Consider the following 17,456-nt stretch of genomic DNA (forward strand, 5'->3'; position numbering starts at 1 on the left):
GACATTGCACTCCAGCCTGGGCAACAGAACGAGACTCCATCTCAAAAAAAAAAAAAAAAAAAAAAAAAAAAAAGTCTTCTGATCCTTGTTTTGGTTTGCAAATTTAAGCTAAATGCATGTTAAAGGGGAATCTCAGGTTTTCTTTCCCATGTGAAGTGCAATAGAATGAAATCCAGTTCACTGTCCTATTAATACAAAATAATATGGTAGCAAAAACAGCTAAGAATTAGATTCTTGCTATGCCTTCAAAGTAAAAGCCTCAGGATTCTCTTTTATGTAGTCATAAGTTCAGCACAGAGGTAATGAATTCATGTAGGTAATGAATGGATTAGTTGTAAGCTTACTACCCAAATGCTTCTTACATGCCTGTCTGGCATTTAAATCATCTCCATGCCATTTCTTTTTCATTTTGAGCCCTATTTCATCGTTTTTGGTAAAAGAACAATTCTTTTGGATACAAATTGGATCATTTCATCCAAAGTAAAATCTTAGCCCTGGTAAAATCTTTTCTTTTTTCCTTATTGCAAACCCTTTGTCATGTTGGAATCTGTAGCAAATGCCATCACAAACAACATTGTTGAGAGGGAAGTATGCCCTATTTCTTGTCTGCTTCCAATTCTCTCTTAGACTGAGCATGCGCCTTTCCACCCAAAGGGCTGCCATCTGAAAAATAAATTCATTTCAGCAGTCATTAGAGCTGTCTGTTTGGTGTTTAGGAAGCTCTGGCTAAAGGTGACCTGGAGCAATTTTTTAAAAAGTAGATGACAGATATATTGAGGTAGGTCTGTTGTTTCCATGTGACATCACTTGGGTTCCATTCAGATTGGGAGCCTGACAGTGCCTGATTCAGTGTGTCCAGGATTTAAGAAGCAGAAAAAATATAGTTGCACTGTATCTTTAAGTGGACTGACTTTGAAGTTCATCAATTTACCCAGCATTTATGGGACACCCAATGTGTACTTCGTACTGGAAAATTGTGGTCATGTTGGGGTCTTACCAGTTGATATTTTTACACTGGAATTTTCTGGGCTTTTTGAGCTTGAGTTTTGATTTTCTATGGCTTTTCATGGTGTACTTGAGAAACATTTTATTCAAATCACCAAATTTTCTAACATTTTCAGTAAGGTATAAAAGAAGAACAAGCAATGTCTGGCTCCCTAAGTTAACAAGCCTCAGAGGATTTCTAGAGAACAAGTCATACCAGGCAAAGTTGTGTGTCTGTGTGTGCTTGTTTTAATAGTATTGCTAAAGGAGTGGATAAAGGGAAATCCAACGTTGAGTAACTTACAAGCTTTTAATCAGGCTTTGAAACTTGATTAAACTTAGCTGTAAAATGAACACTGTTTCATTGAGTGACCACAGAGTGAGGGTCAGGGTACAGTGCAGGGTGATCAGCTATCCTGCCTAACTTTGGGAGGTAGTAGTTGGTAGATTGCCTCAAGCAGAAGAGTCTTTCTTTTTCAATGTCATTATTAATCTAATAGAAAAAGCAGAATTTTCCTGGTGTTACTAAATTGAAATGAACCCTAAACTATAGACAATCTTAAGAAATAGTAACCAGGAGCCCAACCAATTAGAAATGAACAGCACGGATGTTCACTAGCTTTTACTGAGTATTGTCTTGTAGGTGAGAAAACTAAGTTTGAGGGAGGTGAGGTAACTAGCCAAAAGTTGTACAGCTAATAAGTAGCATTACCAGTAGTCATAGTTAGATGTGGTTGACTCCAGAGTCACATGGTTATTCCATCATCCTTAAGGTAATTAAGCCCTAGTTGCAATATGGTATGGCCATTAATATATCAAAATTGTTGCCTAAGTAAAGATGTCTTTGTGTTTATTTATTTACCTTACAGGAATTATACTTGCAAAGTATCTTTTATTCTTTTACTATTTTCACAGCTTTATTGAGATATTATTTACATATATTACAATTCAGTCATTTGAAGAGTATACTTCAATGATTTTTAGTGTTATTCACAGGGTTGTGCCACGATTACCATAGTCTAATTTTAGAACATTTTAACACCTCCTAAAAGATACCAAACACCCATTAGCTGTCACTTCCCATTCCTCCTATTTACCACCTACCCCCAGCCCTAAGCAACTATTAATCTACTTTCTGTGTTTACAGATTTACCTATTCTGGGTATTTTGTGTAAATGGAATCATACAATATGTGTTCCTTTGTCATAGGCTTCTTTCGTTTAGTATAACATTTTCGAGATTCATCCATTTTGTAGCATGTATAAGTACTTGGTTTCTTTTTATGGCTGAACAATATTTCATTATATGAATATGCCACATTTGTTTATCCATTTGTCTGTTGATGGACATTTGAGTTGTTTCTACTTTTTGGCTATTATAAGTAATGCTGCTATAACTATTCATGAGCAAGTTTTTAAATGGACATGTATTTTCATTTCTCTTGGGCGTATACCTAGAAGTGGAATTTCTGGGTCATATGGTAACTCTATGTTTAACTTTTTGAGGAGCTGCCAGCCTGTTTAGCATAGAAGCTGTACTGTATTATATTTCCACCAGCAATGTACGTGGGTTCCAATTTCTCCACATCCTTGCCAGCACTTGTTATTGTCCATCTTTTTACCCCTCTCATTTAATTTTCATAATCCTATGAATTAGCTAAAGAAAAATATTCATAATGCTCTTTTATAGATAAAACCGCCAAGTCAACAAGAATCCTATTATGTGTGCAAATAGAGGGGAAGAAGTGGCATGGATAATTCAAAACAACATATCATCCAAAAGTAATTTAAAATTTTTTGAATCAGACACTTATAGCTGTGCTGGATGTTAGAGATCATGTTTCCTACGTTTTAAAGGTGATGAAACTAGAGCCCAGAAAATGGAAGTAAATTGATGAACACTGACATAAAACTGCTTGGTAGCAAAGCCAGGACTAGAAGCTCCGTATCCTTGATTCCCAGGACATTGCCTGTTCCAGCACAGCCTATTGCATTCTTCCCTAGGGGATGTATAAATTCGTCCATATCACAAGAATGTCATTTTCTTAACTCATTCATCTATCAGGTATTGGGAGATCAACAAAGCTGAAACCTCCCATTGGGGAGCTCTTGGTAGAATTAGTTTCACATATTGCACATGATGAGACTGATATATAGGCAGAAGGTTAATGCAGGCAGTGCTTCATAGTAATGTTTCTTGGGTCAGATTGCTTGTATATGAATTCTGGCTGTACTGCTTACTGTTTGACACTTTCTGTACTTCTCTGGTCTTGTTTTTAAAATGGGAGCAATGACAGTATATACCTCACAGTATTTTTTTGGAATTAAATGAGATTATTTCTGTAAAGAGGTTAGGACAGTCCCTGGCTCCTAGATAGCCCTCAATAACTGTTGACAATTATTATTACAAAACATTAACCTGCTCAGACCACTGAAAACATTGTAATGTGAGATTTTATAGAAAATAAATGAATCATCCCTTTGAAAAAAGTAGCTTCACTAAAGGAGTTGGCATAGAAAATGTCTGTTTTCTAAAATCTTCATATTTTTGAGCTATATGGAACATAATAAAATTCTCTTTGTTAAGGAAAAACCTTAGTATGTTAACTTCCCATTCTTACAAGTTATGAACGAATTTCCTTTATAATGTAACTTTGGGCAGTACCACGCAACTTTGTGCAGAAACCAGCCAATTCGCATGGACCTCATGTGTAAAGCTGCAGCAATCGGAAAGCATAACTAAAGCACATATGCCTATCGTGGATGTAATATATTAGTAGTGTTCTTCCTTAGTATCTTTGCTTAATTATCAAGGTGAAAATTCACTGGATTATTTTATGAGGCTGAATGTATAATTTGTACATTAGTTTATATTATGTGGCTGAATGTATCATTTGTATATTGGTGTAGAAGAAAGGGCACCCAGTAGGAAATCAGAAGACAGAATTAGAATCCTAGCCCTTCTCTTCCCTTATTTATGACCACAGGCAGTGTGTTTAAATGTCTGTAAGCTTCTGTTTCCTCATCGGGAAGTGGGGGGAGAGGGGGTCAGCAGTTCCTATATCAGAGGGTTGTCATGAGGACCACATGATAATCTAGGTATGACAGCCCTGCACACAGTGCCTGGCCCACAATCAGGCCTCAGGAAATGACAGCTAAACAATGTAGTGTTTAGGCAGTGGTAGTGCCACACGTGAAATTTGGAGGCAGATTCAATGGTAAGTTTAGGTGAAGAAATTGGACGTGTCCGTGTTCACACAGTATGATTCATGTCTACTCTGCTGTTGCTGCTGCTGCTTTCCTGTAACCAATTTTAGAGCCTATCTTGGCAGCTGGAAGTATTTGGGATTAATTTCACACTCACTTTATGAGTTGAGCATTTTCCTGCAAGCAGCTCCCTGGGCCTCTACCTCATTACTTTGGCATCAACTGATATGGCAGTTGGACAGAGATGTCCTTTGGGGTCTCCATTTTATTTGGAAACCTTCAATTTGAAAAAGCAAAGCAAAGGCCATCAACACATTGTGCTTGAGATCGTTAGCATTTATTATTTCCTAGACCCCTCCCTTTCTGTAGTTCAGTTGAACACTAGGGAACACACATCTTGCTCAGCCAGTGATGCACCCTGAAAAATTGCTCTCCCTCAAATTTAAGTCCTAGCAGCTGGTTGGCCTCATTTCTCAGTTCCAGGTGAGCGTCGAGATCTTCTAGGCCTTGGTCTCAGAGATCTGAATCCTGATGGGTGTAGTTTTTCCAGCTCTTTTTACTATGTTAATTCTGTTAAATTCATTTGGCTCTTATAGGGAACACAGTAAACCTGGCTGTTACGTGTAAAACTAAATTGAGAACATGGAGATCTGTTTAGTATTTCATGCTGGCCAGTAGGTCAGGAAGATTTTCCTTGGGGGTAATTTACATAAGGAATTGTTTATCCCATTTCTTTCCAGTTTCTGTGACCATTTGGGGATAGCAGACTCTTTCCACAATGGCACAGGAATATATCCAATGAGACTGAGACTTAGACGACGCTTCTCTCCAATTGATATATTTTGGGCCTTGCTCAGGAAAGATCCTGTGGCTTGGGCTGCTGTCTCACTGAGAAGTCATTCTTCCATCACAGCTGTGTTTAGCAAGTTGGGTGGGTCCATGAACTGACATGTTGTTGCACTTAGTGAGGATTTTCCCTTGATAGTGAGGAACGTGCGTAAAAGCATCCTTTAAGTCCAGAAAATGCCCCAAATTTTTGTTATGCTCTGATAGCTGCTTAGAGTGCAGCCTCCATCAAGTAACACCCACAGTCAAAATACTTTGTGGCTCCCCAGTGCCTACAGAGTTAAGTGCATGCTTTCACTGTGACATTTTGGTTTCTCTACAACAGTGCCCAGCTTACCTTTTTAATGTCATCAAACACTGTGCCTAAACTGGCCTTATTCAATATCTTCTTTTTTTTTTTTTTCCTGAGATGGAGTCTCACTCTGTCGCCAGGCTGGAGTGCAGTGGCACAATCTCGGCTCACTGCAACCTCTGACTCCCTGGTTCAAGTGATTCTCCTGCCTCAGCCTCCCGAGTAGCTGGGATTACAGGCACACGCCACCATGCCCAGCTAATTTTTGTATTTTTAGTAGAGACGGGGTTTCACCATGTTGGCCAGGCTGGTCTCGAATGCCTGAGCTCGTGATCCGCCCACCTTGGCCTCCCAAAGTGCTGGGATTACAGGCGTGAGTCACTGCACCCAGCCTTCAACATCTATTCTTAGGACAAATTGCAGATACCTCTTCTCACTGGTGTGCTAGTAAATAGTTAACAAGAGACTTTCTGGGGAAGAAGGGGAAGGGTAGGAAGACTGACTTTGTAACTTGTGTGGATTTTCATGTAGTAAATACTTCCACCATGGCTGATTTCAGGCTACCAATGTGAGGTCCATGAATGCAGAGTTGGGAAGAAATGTAAACCGTAGCCCATTGCAAAGTGTTTCCAACATATGGATACAATAGGCCCAAATAACCTCAAGAGACCAGATAATAATAGGAAGTAATGAATGTTGAGTATTTATTACCTTTGTTTTAAATATAATTTATTTAGTTTTAAGTTTATGTGATTTAATTGTTAGTAATGGCCATGTGTAACAGCTGGCTTGCAAAATTTCTGAAAACTGAACAATAGGTTCTTTCTCCTGATGTGGGAGGAGCTGACTGAGCTAGTTCTGGCATACCATTGCTTCTTTCTCTACCTCTTCCTTCCTAAGGCCCCCTACACTCAGCTAGTAGTAGTATGCCCATCTCTGAACCTACAACGTGCATAAGGTCCCAAACAAGATTTGGAGTGAGACAGACTCCGAAGTTTGAATCCTGTTCTTTCATCTATTAGGTGATGGTCAGGCTGACTACTTATTTTGTGGATCCCAGTGCAAAATGAAAATGAGGGGCCCTTGTTCAACAGGCAGGAAGAAAGGGCTGCTAAAACAACCACTAAAATACAAAGCTTTTTGTTTTCTTCAGTACTCTCTCTTTCACAGCTTCTGATGGTGTTTTCTTATTTTCTTTTTAGTAGCTTTCTAAGTAAGAAAAAACTAAAATTTTGAATAATTAGCATGAATTTTACCATTAATCGTTATATTAATGCAGTTTTAAATGTAAGTATGATTCCTCTGCACCTGTGCATGCTCCATTGCCCCATCAATTTTACTTGCAAAATGCAAGCTCAAAAATAAAATTACTAAGAATTTCAAGGCAGAGACAGCAGAGCATTAAACAAGTTCGGGCCCGTCAAAGCTCGAGCACAGTTTGCACACCCTGCGTACAGTCCTGAGCAAATACCTTATATTTCCTGAGCCTCAGAGTTCTCATCTGTGAAAGAAAATGTCAACCAAGTTGCAGGGGAGATGTGAGGATTGAAGACACTGATACCTGTATGGCACAGGGCAGAATGCTTGGCCTGTGGCCTATGTTCAATTAATTGGAGGGATAGTTATTCACATAATAATCGCAATGTTAGTGGAATTCTCCTTTATAGCCTATAGGGTCTTCCTTATGTGGTCAATGTTTGCCTCCTTGACCTATTTTCCTTTCTCTATTACAAACTCTTTGAAGGTGGAGATTAGATCTGTCACCATTGAATTCCCTACAGTACTTCCCGCAAATTCTTGCACATATCTGGCATTCAGTGGGTGTTTATGACCTTGATCCTTGTATGATTTGGACTTTTTGACAATAAGCATCTGCGTCATAATGTGATGGCCCCACAATGAGGCTTAATTGGTAATATTCACAGGAAGAAAAAGAGTATAAACTCAGACTTTAACAGGAGTCCATTGGAATCGCGGTGGGGGTGGGGGAGGAACACGATTCCAGGTGTTTTGGTTTAAGGAAAGTGGGCTCTTACCATTTCTTCAAGGGGACTTCTTGAAGTAATGGGGAAGGGATGAGTTCCAAGCTCCGTTTGAGTAAAAGAGGCCCCAGGGATATTAACTCTGGCCCACAGTAATCCGTCCCTTTGCTAACTTCTTTCACACTTACTTTCTGTTCTGCACAATTAGGACATTATTATAGTAATGTTTCTTCCCACTAATTGGTTGTGTATGTATGTTTTCTTTCCAGCAAAGTATAAGATCCTTGTGGACTGTAAGATATTGTGTACTTCTTTTGAATGTAATTGGGAAGTAGCACAGTACTAGGCGCATAGCAAGTAATGCACGTTACGTTATGGTAGTCTTCATTTAAACTCCCATGCCTCCCTGTAGAGCTAAATGTGAATTGTGATTGCCTTTTATAACTCCTGCAAGCCCTCAGCCAAGTGGCAAAGAATCTTGGTCACCCCAGCGATTTCAGGCAAGGACCTTCAGTTGCTCTGTCTACATCTCTTTTCTAGTATCTCCGAGACACTCTGAGGGCTCTTTCTGTACAGCCCCTCTCCCAACATGGAATTTGGGAGACCACACAGCTGTACATTCTACTTGTTTGAATGATGATTTTTTAACAAGCCCTTTGAGCCCGTGTCAATAAACCATGAAATATCACCAAATGGATCATCTGCACCAGACTTCTGAGACTCATCTGAACTCCGGTCTCCCAAGCTGGTGGGGGCTTGTAGAAAGGAGCTCATATGGCCCTGGCTTTTACTAATGCTGTTCTGGGGACCGTCAGACGCCTTGAGCCTCTGCGGCAGTCAGTTCATTACTTTTAATGAGCACAGAATTCACCAAGACATTAAACTAAAATAAAACACCAATGGGCAGTTTTGAATGTTTCATCCAATTGTTGCTTTAGTTCTTTTTTCCACAGGATTATTCAAAAGGATGAAAAAAAGTCAATTCTACTCACTCCTGCCAATTTTATCCTAAGTAGATTTGGCATTGAAAAGCTAACACACCCTGAACTTTTTTTTTTTTCTTTCAGGTCCCTGTGGGCTGGTGCCTGACATTTGTGTTAAAAATGACATTACTCAACTGGTCAAATGTTTGAACATTATCTACCTTTTAAATATAATAAAGAAATATTAGATATCCCATTACCATGTAGCATCTAAAGACTAATATTAGAGGAAGACAATGTTCTGAAAAAAGTGTAATGAAGTTATTTTGAACTACAAGGCAATTATTCTTCTGAGAATGTTTAAACTGATTAATTTATGTGGCTGGTAATAAAGACTGTGATAACTTTATTCGAGGTTACTTATATTACCATATATTGAAGAAGGTCAATAGATGGCAAAGCAGACACTGAACCCTGTGCCTGCTAAGCTTATTTCGTGGATATTTTCCACTTCTGGCCATATGGATTTGGAATTACTGTGGGCATTTTTTTTTTTTTTAAAGAAGGAAGTGAGCAGATGAATGATAACTCTTTTATTACTCAACATAGCTTGTGTTTGTGGAAGACAAAGTTCATCAAGTTGTGTTAAAGAAAAACAAAAGTGTGCCAGACGTAATTTGTTGAGGGCTCAAGAATTGTGAAATTATCCCTAACCAAGGTTTGTAATATCTGCAGGTAATCGCTCTAGCAGATGCAGTGGAGGAAAACCAAGGCAATCTGTTCCAGTCATTCACCAGGCTGAAGAGTGCCACCCATTTGGTGATTCTGCTGATCGGGCTGTGGCAGAAGCTTAGTGCTGACCAGGTTGCGATTCTGGAAGCGGCGTTTCTGCCGCTACAAGAAGACACTCAAGAATTGGTAAGGACCTGAAAGCCTATGGTGGGAACAGCCAGCATTATTGAAGTTTCAGTTTTAGGAAGATATCACATGGCTATCAGGTTTTCTAAGGTATCAAATAAGGGTTTCATTTTTTACAAAAATGCTGTTTTCCTTGTCTTTAAACCATAGTACAAATGTCAAACAAAGGCCTTTTTCTGTAGAGCTATTTTAAGAATAGGTATATAGTCAATTTTTATGTGGTCCAGTCTACTTTTTATGTGTTCTTCAATCACTTAGAGGCCAGGGAAACAGTCATTTGACAGTCTGGATGACGGCAGTAACCTTCAGATTAGCTAATCCTTTCCTTTTTCGCCAGAGAAAACACTTCGGCCATTTTAATTTGCTCAACCTTCTTAAATTTAAGTGTCACTTCAAAGGTTAGAGAGAATGGAGATAGCCTCGCTAAAACTGATGTGAATAGTTCCTTACATTTATAGAGTTCTTTATGTGTAGTTTATAAACTGTTTTACCCTTAATCCTAGAATAGGCAGTTTAGATTGAAAAGAGAAAAAATGAGGGTAGTATTTGGCATTTTCAGGAAAGGATTATTTAAATTAAAGCATCTGAGATCCTTTGAATTGTAGAGGTATATGTGACCACCACGGGCCATTCTGGGGGACTTTTTGTGTGCTTTTATTTACCAAAAAAAATACATGTCTCGGAAATTACGAGACCCTTGAACTTAGTTCTTCGTATTGGAGGAAAACATTTCAAGGGGAAATCATTTCAAATCCATTTTAAAACCTAGATTTGAGAACTAAAAATAGTAATAGTAAAACTAACAATTTTTTGAGTGGTTATTAGGTCCCACGTGTTATTTTAAGTGTTTTGTAAGAATTATTTACTCTTAAGCATGGGCCAATGAGGTAGTTAAAGTACTGTTTCCATCCCCATTTTACCTATGGGAAAATTTAGGCTTTAAGAGTTAAGTACTTTTCTGAAACCCTGGCTGTAGAGCCAGGATTTGGACACAGGTCTGTCTGCCTATATTTTAGTGAACAAGATCATGAATGTAATTTTCAAAACCACAGTTTTATTAGCTGAATTGAATTTTCTACAGTTAGGTCTGATGATTGTCAGATTAAAAAAAGAAAAAGAAGCAGCTATATTTTATGTGCTAACCAAACTGTTAATAAGTAAATTGGAAAAAGTTAGAGTATACATTTTTGGGCTGGGCATGGTGGCTCAAACCTGTAATCTCAGCACTTTGGGAGGCCAAGGTGGGTGGATCACCTGAGGTCAGGAGTTTGAGACCAGCCTGACCAACATGGGGAAACCTCATCTCTACTGAAAATACAAAATTAGCTGGACGTGGTGGCGCATGCCTGTAATCCCAGCTACTCGGGAGACTGAGGCAGGAGAATCGCTTGAACCTGGGAGGCGGAGGTTGCAGTGAGCTGATATCGCGCCACTGCACTCCAGACTGGGGACCGATCTAGACTCTACCTCAAAAAAAAAAAAAAAAAAAAAAAAGAATACACATTTTTGTTTAGTGGTGAATGATATATTATAAGTTGATTGACAAAATTGCAACTAAAATTGACCTTTGAGAAACTAGAAATGGAGACACAACTGTAATACTAGAAAATAAATAATGGTTAGGATTATATTAATAAGAATGATAGCTGTCACTTATGAACTCAGATTTCGTAGTCAAACAGGTTTGAGTGACTTCATTTATTGGTTCCATCACTTAGTGACAAAATCACTGTGGTTCAATTTCTTAACTGTTCTAAATCTCTCTTCTGTAGCTGTAAGATGGAAACAATAATAGGACCTACCCAATAAGTTGTAATAGGAAGTAAATGAGATAATTAAATAGAGTGCTAAAGGTTAGCAATCATTACTAGAAGTGATTTGTACATTTTATGTTTATTATTTATTGTCCTCACTAAAGTCATGCAAGATCAGTTGTGTGTGTATGTGTGTGTGTGTGTGTGTGTGTGTGTGTGTGTGTTTAGACAGAGTCTTGCTCTGTTGCCCACATTGGAGTGCAATGGTGCGATCTCAGCTCACTGCAACTTCCGCCTCCTGGGTTCAAGCGATTCTCCTGCCTCAGCCTCCCGAGTAGCTGGGATTACAGGCACATGCCACCATGCCCAACTAATTTTTTTGTATTTTTTGTAGAGACAGAGTTTTACCATGTTGGCCAGGCTGTTCTTGAACTCCTGACCTCAAGTGATCCACCTGCCTCGGTCTCCCAAAGTGCTGGGATTACAAGGCATGAACCATCACACCTGGCCCAGTCTTATTAACTTTCCATGGTTATTTGTCCATCTTCACAACTACACTTAAGGGGAATGATAATATCTTACTCCTTTTTGTGTCCTCAGTACCTGGCACAGTGCCTGAGCACAGAGCAGTCAATATTTGTGGTGTAGATGAACGAAGGAAAGGGTGAAAACTAACAAATGGTGACCTCGAAGAATAGATGCAGTGGATGTAATCTGGAGCATGAGGAAGCGAGTCAGGGCCAGCTACGTAATTTGCGGGGCTTAGTGCATAATGAAAACACAGACCTCCTTGTTCAAAAATTAGGGGAAAAGGTGCTAAAGTGCTGTTAAAACAGGTACTAAAAGCAAAGCATTTTTCTTTCTGTGGTGTCTCTCCTGACTTGTCATGGCGTTTTTTATTTGCTATTTTATGTTCTAAGTAAGAAAAATTAAAAATTTAAATTGTTAGTGTGAATTTTACCATTGGTCTTTGTAATGTGCAGTGCCTCTTTGAAATACAAATATGACAGCATTAGACTCATATGCAGAATCAACAAAATTACACAATTTATATTTTGTAGCTTGTACTTACACATGTGTTTTGTTCTTATAGAACTGTGGAATCATCAGACTTAACTTTTTATTTCATTTGTTGATGTGTGCCTATCTTCCTGTGCTCTCTACCTTCAGCTTACTGATGAGAAAGGAAGAACTGAAAGGGAAAGGAACTATGTATCATTCTTTTTCTTTCCTTCTATGTTATCATTTTAACTGTAAGTGACTCGGTAATAGAGGGGAAGTAACAGGAGTAAGAAAAGATACAATGGGCTTCTTCAGTCATTCCTGTTGCTTTGAACTCTGTTGCCTTCCTTCTTTATTCAAAATGTATCTGGTTCTCATGGAAAGCCTCTCAGGGCTACCAGTGTCCCCACTTAATCAGTCTAGACATAACATGCCGTCCTTTGAATTGCTTTGAGTCTCTCTGAACCCCTATTCATCACGGGGCCACAGGAATTCAGAGCTCATGGGGCTACATGTGAATGAGGCAGAAAGGAGAAAGGGGGCATGCATACTGCATATATCTTCCCTTTTCATACATGTGCTTCATTGCTCCATCATAGTTCATTTAGGAAACACAAGTTCAGAGGTAAAATTATTAAAAATTTCAAGATGGTGACAACAAAACATTAAGCCAGGCAGGGCTGGTAGGTGGTCCCTCTGAGCATGAGCCCCTTTGTGACTGCAGAGCTTGAATGCTCATGAAGCTGGCCCTGAAGCATGGTTAAACTCAAAGGAAGACCTTCCTAGAAATAGATGTTCTAAATGTAGGAATTGGTACCCAGAAGAGATTGTGGTATTTCTTACTTGAGAGATCTTTAAAAAGTCTTATTCATCTGGGAATATATAAGCATGCTTATCCCTGTAGGCAGGTGAATGGACTTAGTCTCTTCTGAAAGTCCCTTTCTACCCTGCCTGTACATTCTCCACTGTCATAGCCCCCAAAACATGTAGAAGAAAATTCTTTCAACTCTCTTCTGAATTTGGTGAGATTAGAAGGTATGTATACTCATTATGTCTTTGGAGTCATTAATGAGACAAGACATTTGATAAAAACATAACTTGGAGAAGAATGAATCAAAAAAGACATTTTAATACTGCTTGTTATGCTCTTCATCTTTAATTAGGTTGTGGTATTCGCTTTGGACTTATACTGTTGAGACAGCTTATACATCTTGAGAAAAAAGGAATCCTTTTTCATTCTTTAAGACATACGCATGCAGTATGTGGTTTTGACATGCTAGTTCACAATCCCCCACATTATGCCTTTAGACCTCACAAATAAATGTTATATGATGGGTATCCCACTGAGATGTGAAAATGAAATATGCAAACCTGAAATAAGTTGGAAGAAGGGTGAGGCAGGGAAGAAAGGACTCTCTTACCAGAATGTTGAAAATATATCCCATATTGAAGTTATTATGATACCACAAAAATCTGAATGTAATTTAGATGGTTTGGTTGAGGGTGGATGGCAGAGTACACATGTGAGGGGGAAAACTTTAGACATGTGGACAACATTTTCAGAAGAGCCTCTCAGCTCAAGGTCACATGTCCCCACAAGTATTGAGAGGTGAAAGAAAGTGCTCAGATGATGTTTTGTTTATGTTTCAGACAGCACTGTGTAATGATTTGTTGTTATTTTGATGGCATGTGTTAAAAGGCAGCCAAATGCAATAGCCAACTCTGGGTATTTTCTCTCTAATGACGTCAGGTTCACAATGCAAAAATATTTAGAATGTGCTATTGCTAATGAAAAGTAACGTTCTCCACTCTATATTGACAGTATTTTGTTTAAAATGCCGCTTCATTTGGAGCAGAATTAATCGTTGTCTGTGATCTGTCTCTTTAATAATGCCTTTCCATTTTTGTCACTCCTCAATACTATTTTGGGGCAAATAAATGCTGGTATTGCAGACTGTTATAAGTAAATTTTTAAAGGTGCTCAAAGTTATATGTGCCAGATGTCTTTTTGTAGGGATACCCCTTTTCATTATAGAAGAACATTAAATGTTCTATTTGGTGTCTCCTAAAAAAGCTCTTACCCTCGGTTTCGTTTGATAACCTACTATTGTCCCTACCATCTTCCTGTGATGGTAAAGAAGTGCCATCCAAAATAATGTTCCAGCAGAGTATCAGACTGGCCAATTTTAAAATAAATTGTTTTCATATATTTCAGATTAGGAGCTGGGGATATTTCAGGGTATTTGAATTCTCAATGCAAAATTTAAATGTGTCTCGATTGACCCTCTGTTTGCTTGAAGTTCTATGGAAAATACTTTATCTACTAAGCCCAGTGAGGGCTGTGCTACTGGTTTGAGTCTGAGAGAGTGTTTAATTGTGATATTACACACATCTCCCTCTAATAATGCTGCACAAAAGCCGAAAGATGCAAAACCATCCATACTTCAGGATGACCTGATAGGACAAATCTCTTTACTCATTTATTCATTCAGTGAATATCTTAGCACATACTACGTTTTAGGCAGTGTTCTAGGCACATAGCATACCTCAGGAAGCAAAACAGACTTAGAGCCAATCCTCTGTGGATTTACTTTAACATTGCAAGCAAACATTCTAGTCCTGTGCTGCCTAATATGATAGCCCCTTGCCACGTGAAATTTAAATACAAAGAAATAAAATTAAGAACACACTGGCTATATTTCAGCTACACAATAGCCACATGTGAATGAGTGGCTACCACACTGGATAGCCCAGATATAGGACATTTCCGTTATTGCAGAAAGTTCTGTTGCATAGCATTGTCAGTCATCAAGAGAAAAAACATCTTATCAGTTGAGTTAACCACCTCAGCACATTTTGACACACTAATGAAAGTAGGGTAAGATACTGACATTAAGTTATACCATGGTGTTTGCATTTGCAGTACTTATTTGTGGTATCCTAGGTTCAGCCTGTTCAGATTTGCAATAACCAGACACTTTTAGGAAGAAGAAACTTCTTTGGGGAGATGTATGCATATAAGAGAGGCAAGAAGCTGGCACAAGTGCTGCTGTTACTATTCCCCATGTGGCCTTGGTAAACATTGTAACCATGTTGAATTTTTTTCTGTTGAGCCTGCACATGGTCTCAGAATCCTTTTGAATACAACATTCTAAGTGGTCACTGTCACTTGGAGTTGGTATGTAGATGAATCCTCTTTGCCCTTCCTGATCTCTGTACAAATCTGCTTCTCATTATCTTAGTAAACAGCTTAAATGACTAAGATTCTTCATTCAGCTTATGGCAAGAGAACAAGGAGGAGCAGTATTGATATTTCCAAACTGCCTGTATCAGACGTCTGTTCTAATATTCATTTATGCTCACCTGACTCCAGAGGAATCTCTAATGAAAAGAGCAATAGTTCACTGATTTGGGGACCTGATTGCGTAGAATCCTAGAGTTGGAAGGAATTGGTTAGCACATTGTTTAGCATTATGCCTGACTATTTCTTTTCTTTTAAAGTACATTCAATGTCTTTAGTAGATATTATCTATAATTTGAAGAAGGAAAGCTTTACTGTGTTCTTAAGGGTTTAATAGTTACCTTCCCTAGTACTGAACTTAAAAGTCCCCTGGGAAAGTTAGGATGGAAATTTACATCAGTGGGGGAAGGAGACTTGGGCCTTCAGCCTTATTTCTTGATTGATTATCCCTTTTACAAACTGATATGGAAAGAGAAACTTATTTTTAACATGTTCAACGTGGTTCATGTGAGAAAACAGATGTTTATAATAGGAAATGCTATTGTGTGGAGGGAATTATCAAAGCTCGCTTACAAAGTTGAGAGACTTTTACGTCATAGGTCAGATTTGATGTAAGGGCCATTGTGCTTGCTGTCTGGGTTGAGTGATGACTGCAATGGCTAATCATTGCCATTATTAATGACCTCTTCTTAAAAGGCAAACAAAAGGAGGAAGTCTGGTGTCAGTATTAAGTCTGCCTTTGTGACTGTTAAAGTATCATCCCAATTATAACTGTCTATGGGAACATAGTGCAGAAAGTAAATATTTTGGTAATTCCCATGATCTTAGCCAGCAAGATAAACATGAAAGAACTAGTTTCATGTTATAATGACCACGTACCCTGTGTTGCTGCTAGTGAGATGCAACTGATATTACTTAATTGTATAATATTCTGTCTCACTACAGTTGAGTATATCTTAGAGCCTTTTTGATGGTTTTCTTGCTGTTTTGAAAAAGTGAAATAGTTGAAGTACTGTAGAATATAGTATAGGATAGAAGTCAAGTAGAATACAATGCACAAGTTTTGATGTGTAATTTAAAAAACTTTCTTTACATCAAATATTGAAGGGTGCTTTAATGGACACATTTGCTATTTATGCATTTTAAAATAAGGAGACTAAATAACCAAATAAAGCATTAATTGAAGTGTCACTTTCTCTGTATGCCTTTTCAAATCCTCCATGAAATAAAGTAGGATTTAAATGTGAATAGTGTAATAATTAAATTCAAACAATCACAGTGAGGAAAATAGTGATCATCATCAACTTCATAATGCTTACCAATTTTATTCCTGGCTAGAGGTGTGTTTATATTAATTCGGTTTTCTTAAAATAGCTTTCCCTGACCTAGTTTGATCTAGTTTCCCTAATCTCTTTGCTAATTACAAAGAGATTATTTTAACATTTCTGTGACAGTACATTGTTTTAGAAACATATACATGGAAATTGCTGGCCTTCCTTCCTTTAAAAGCAGCACGCCCTCTGTGCTGTGGACCACAACATGTGGCTCTGTGTCTCCCTGCATCTCTGTGTTCAATTCATCTCCCTGGCCCGCTGTTGTTCATTTGGAAATCTTTCTGGAAAAGCCCCTTGGCTCAGGCCCTGTTTTTGCACCTGAAAACCTTCTGTGTTGGCATCCAAAGTAGCCTTTTTGCCCGTGTCTCTGCATTGGTGTGCCCCCCACATCTTTGCTGGACTCACAGCCCAGTGCTCTCCCATCACACAGCTGTGTACACACTTGACATGGCTCTTTTGGCCCCTGTTCAGATTGAACTCCAGTGCCAGGCATTGAGGACCTTCAGTCACTTGGCTCTACCATATCTGATTTCTAAAGCTCATTTTGTGTGACTCCCTGGCTACCCCCTTCGTTCTGGGAAAGGTGAACCATGGGTACACAGCTTCTTCCATCAAGCCAGAGTGAAGAGGGATTTTTTTCTTCACTTAAAATCGTGTCCTCTCTCTACCCTTCCATATATTCTCTTTAAGAAGTAAATCAATGTTCATTTCCTCCCTCTTTATTCTGGCTTCCCATTCTCTTGTGAATTTCACTTGGAGGGTATGATACAATTTATTTGTCATTAAATACTCTAAAATTATTTTCTGTACTTGTACTTGTCCTATATTCTAATAAATATAAGGAAATATTCTTCTACATCCCCACAGAATTAAAGCAATTAAACATATAGTTGTATACAAGTATTGCTTGATACTCCATTTATTTTCATAATGTCTCACATAATTACAGATGCTTGTCTAACAACTGTGTAGTT

At 38.5% G+C, this 17,456-nt stretch overlaps 1 protein-coding gene across 5 annotated transcripts in view; it reads left to right on the plus strand.

Annotated features, from left to right (window-relative positions):
• The window catches only part of BBS9 (Bardet-Biedl syndrome 9), a 510,510-nt gene that overhangs the window by 384,638 nt on the left and 108,416 nt on the right, over positions 1-17,456 (plus strand). For all 5 annotated transcript variants that reach the window (XM_050783267.1, XM_050783270.1, XM_050783269.1 and 2 more), the window contains one exon: positions 8,969-9,151. In XM_050783267.1, coding sequence (XP_050639224.1) covers positions 8,969-9,151 — 183 coding nt within the window. The remainder of the gene's footprint in view (positions 1-8,968; positions 9,152-17,456) is intronic.

Source organism: Macaca thibetana, chromosome 3, assembly GCF_024542745.1.
Source record: "Macaca thibetana thibetana isolate TM-01 chromosome 3, ASM2454274v1, whole genome shotgun sequence".
NCBI lineage: Eukaryota > Metazoa > Chordata > Mammalia > Primates > Cercopithecidae > Macaca > Macaca thibetana.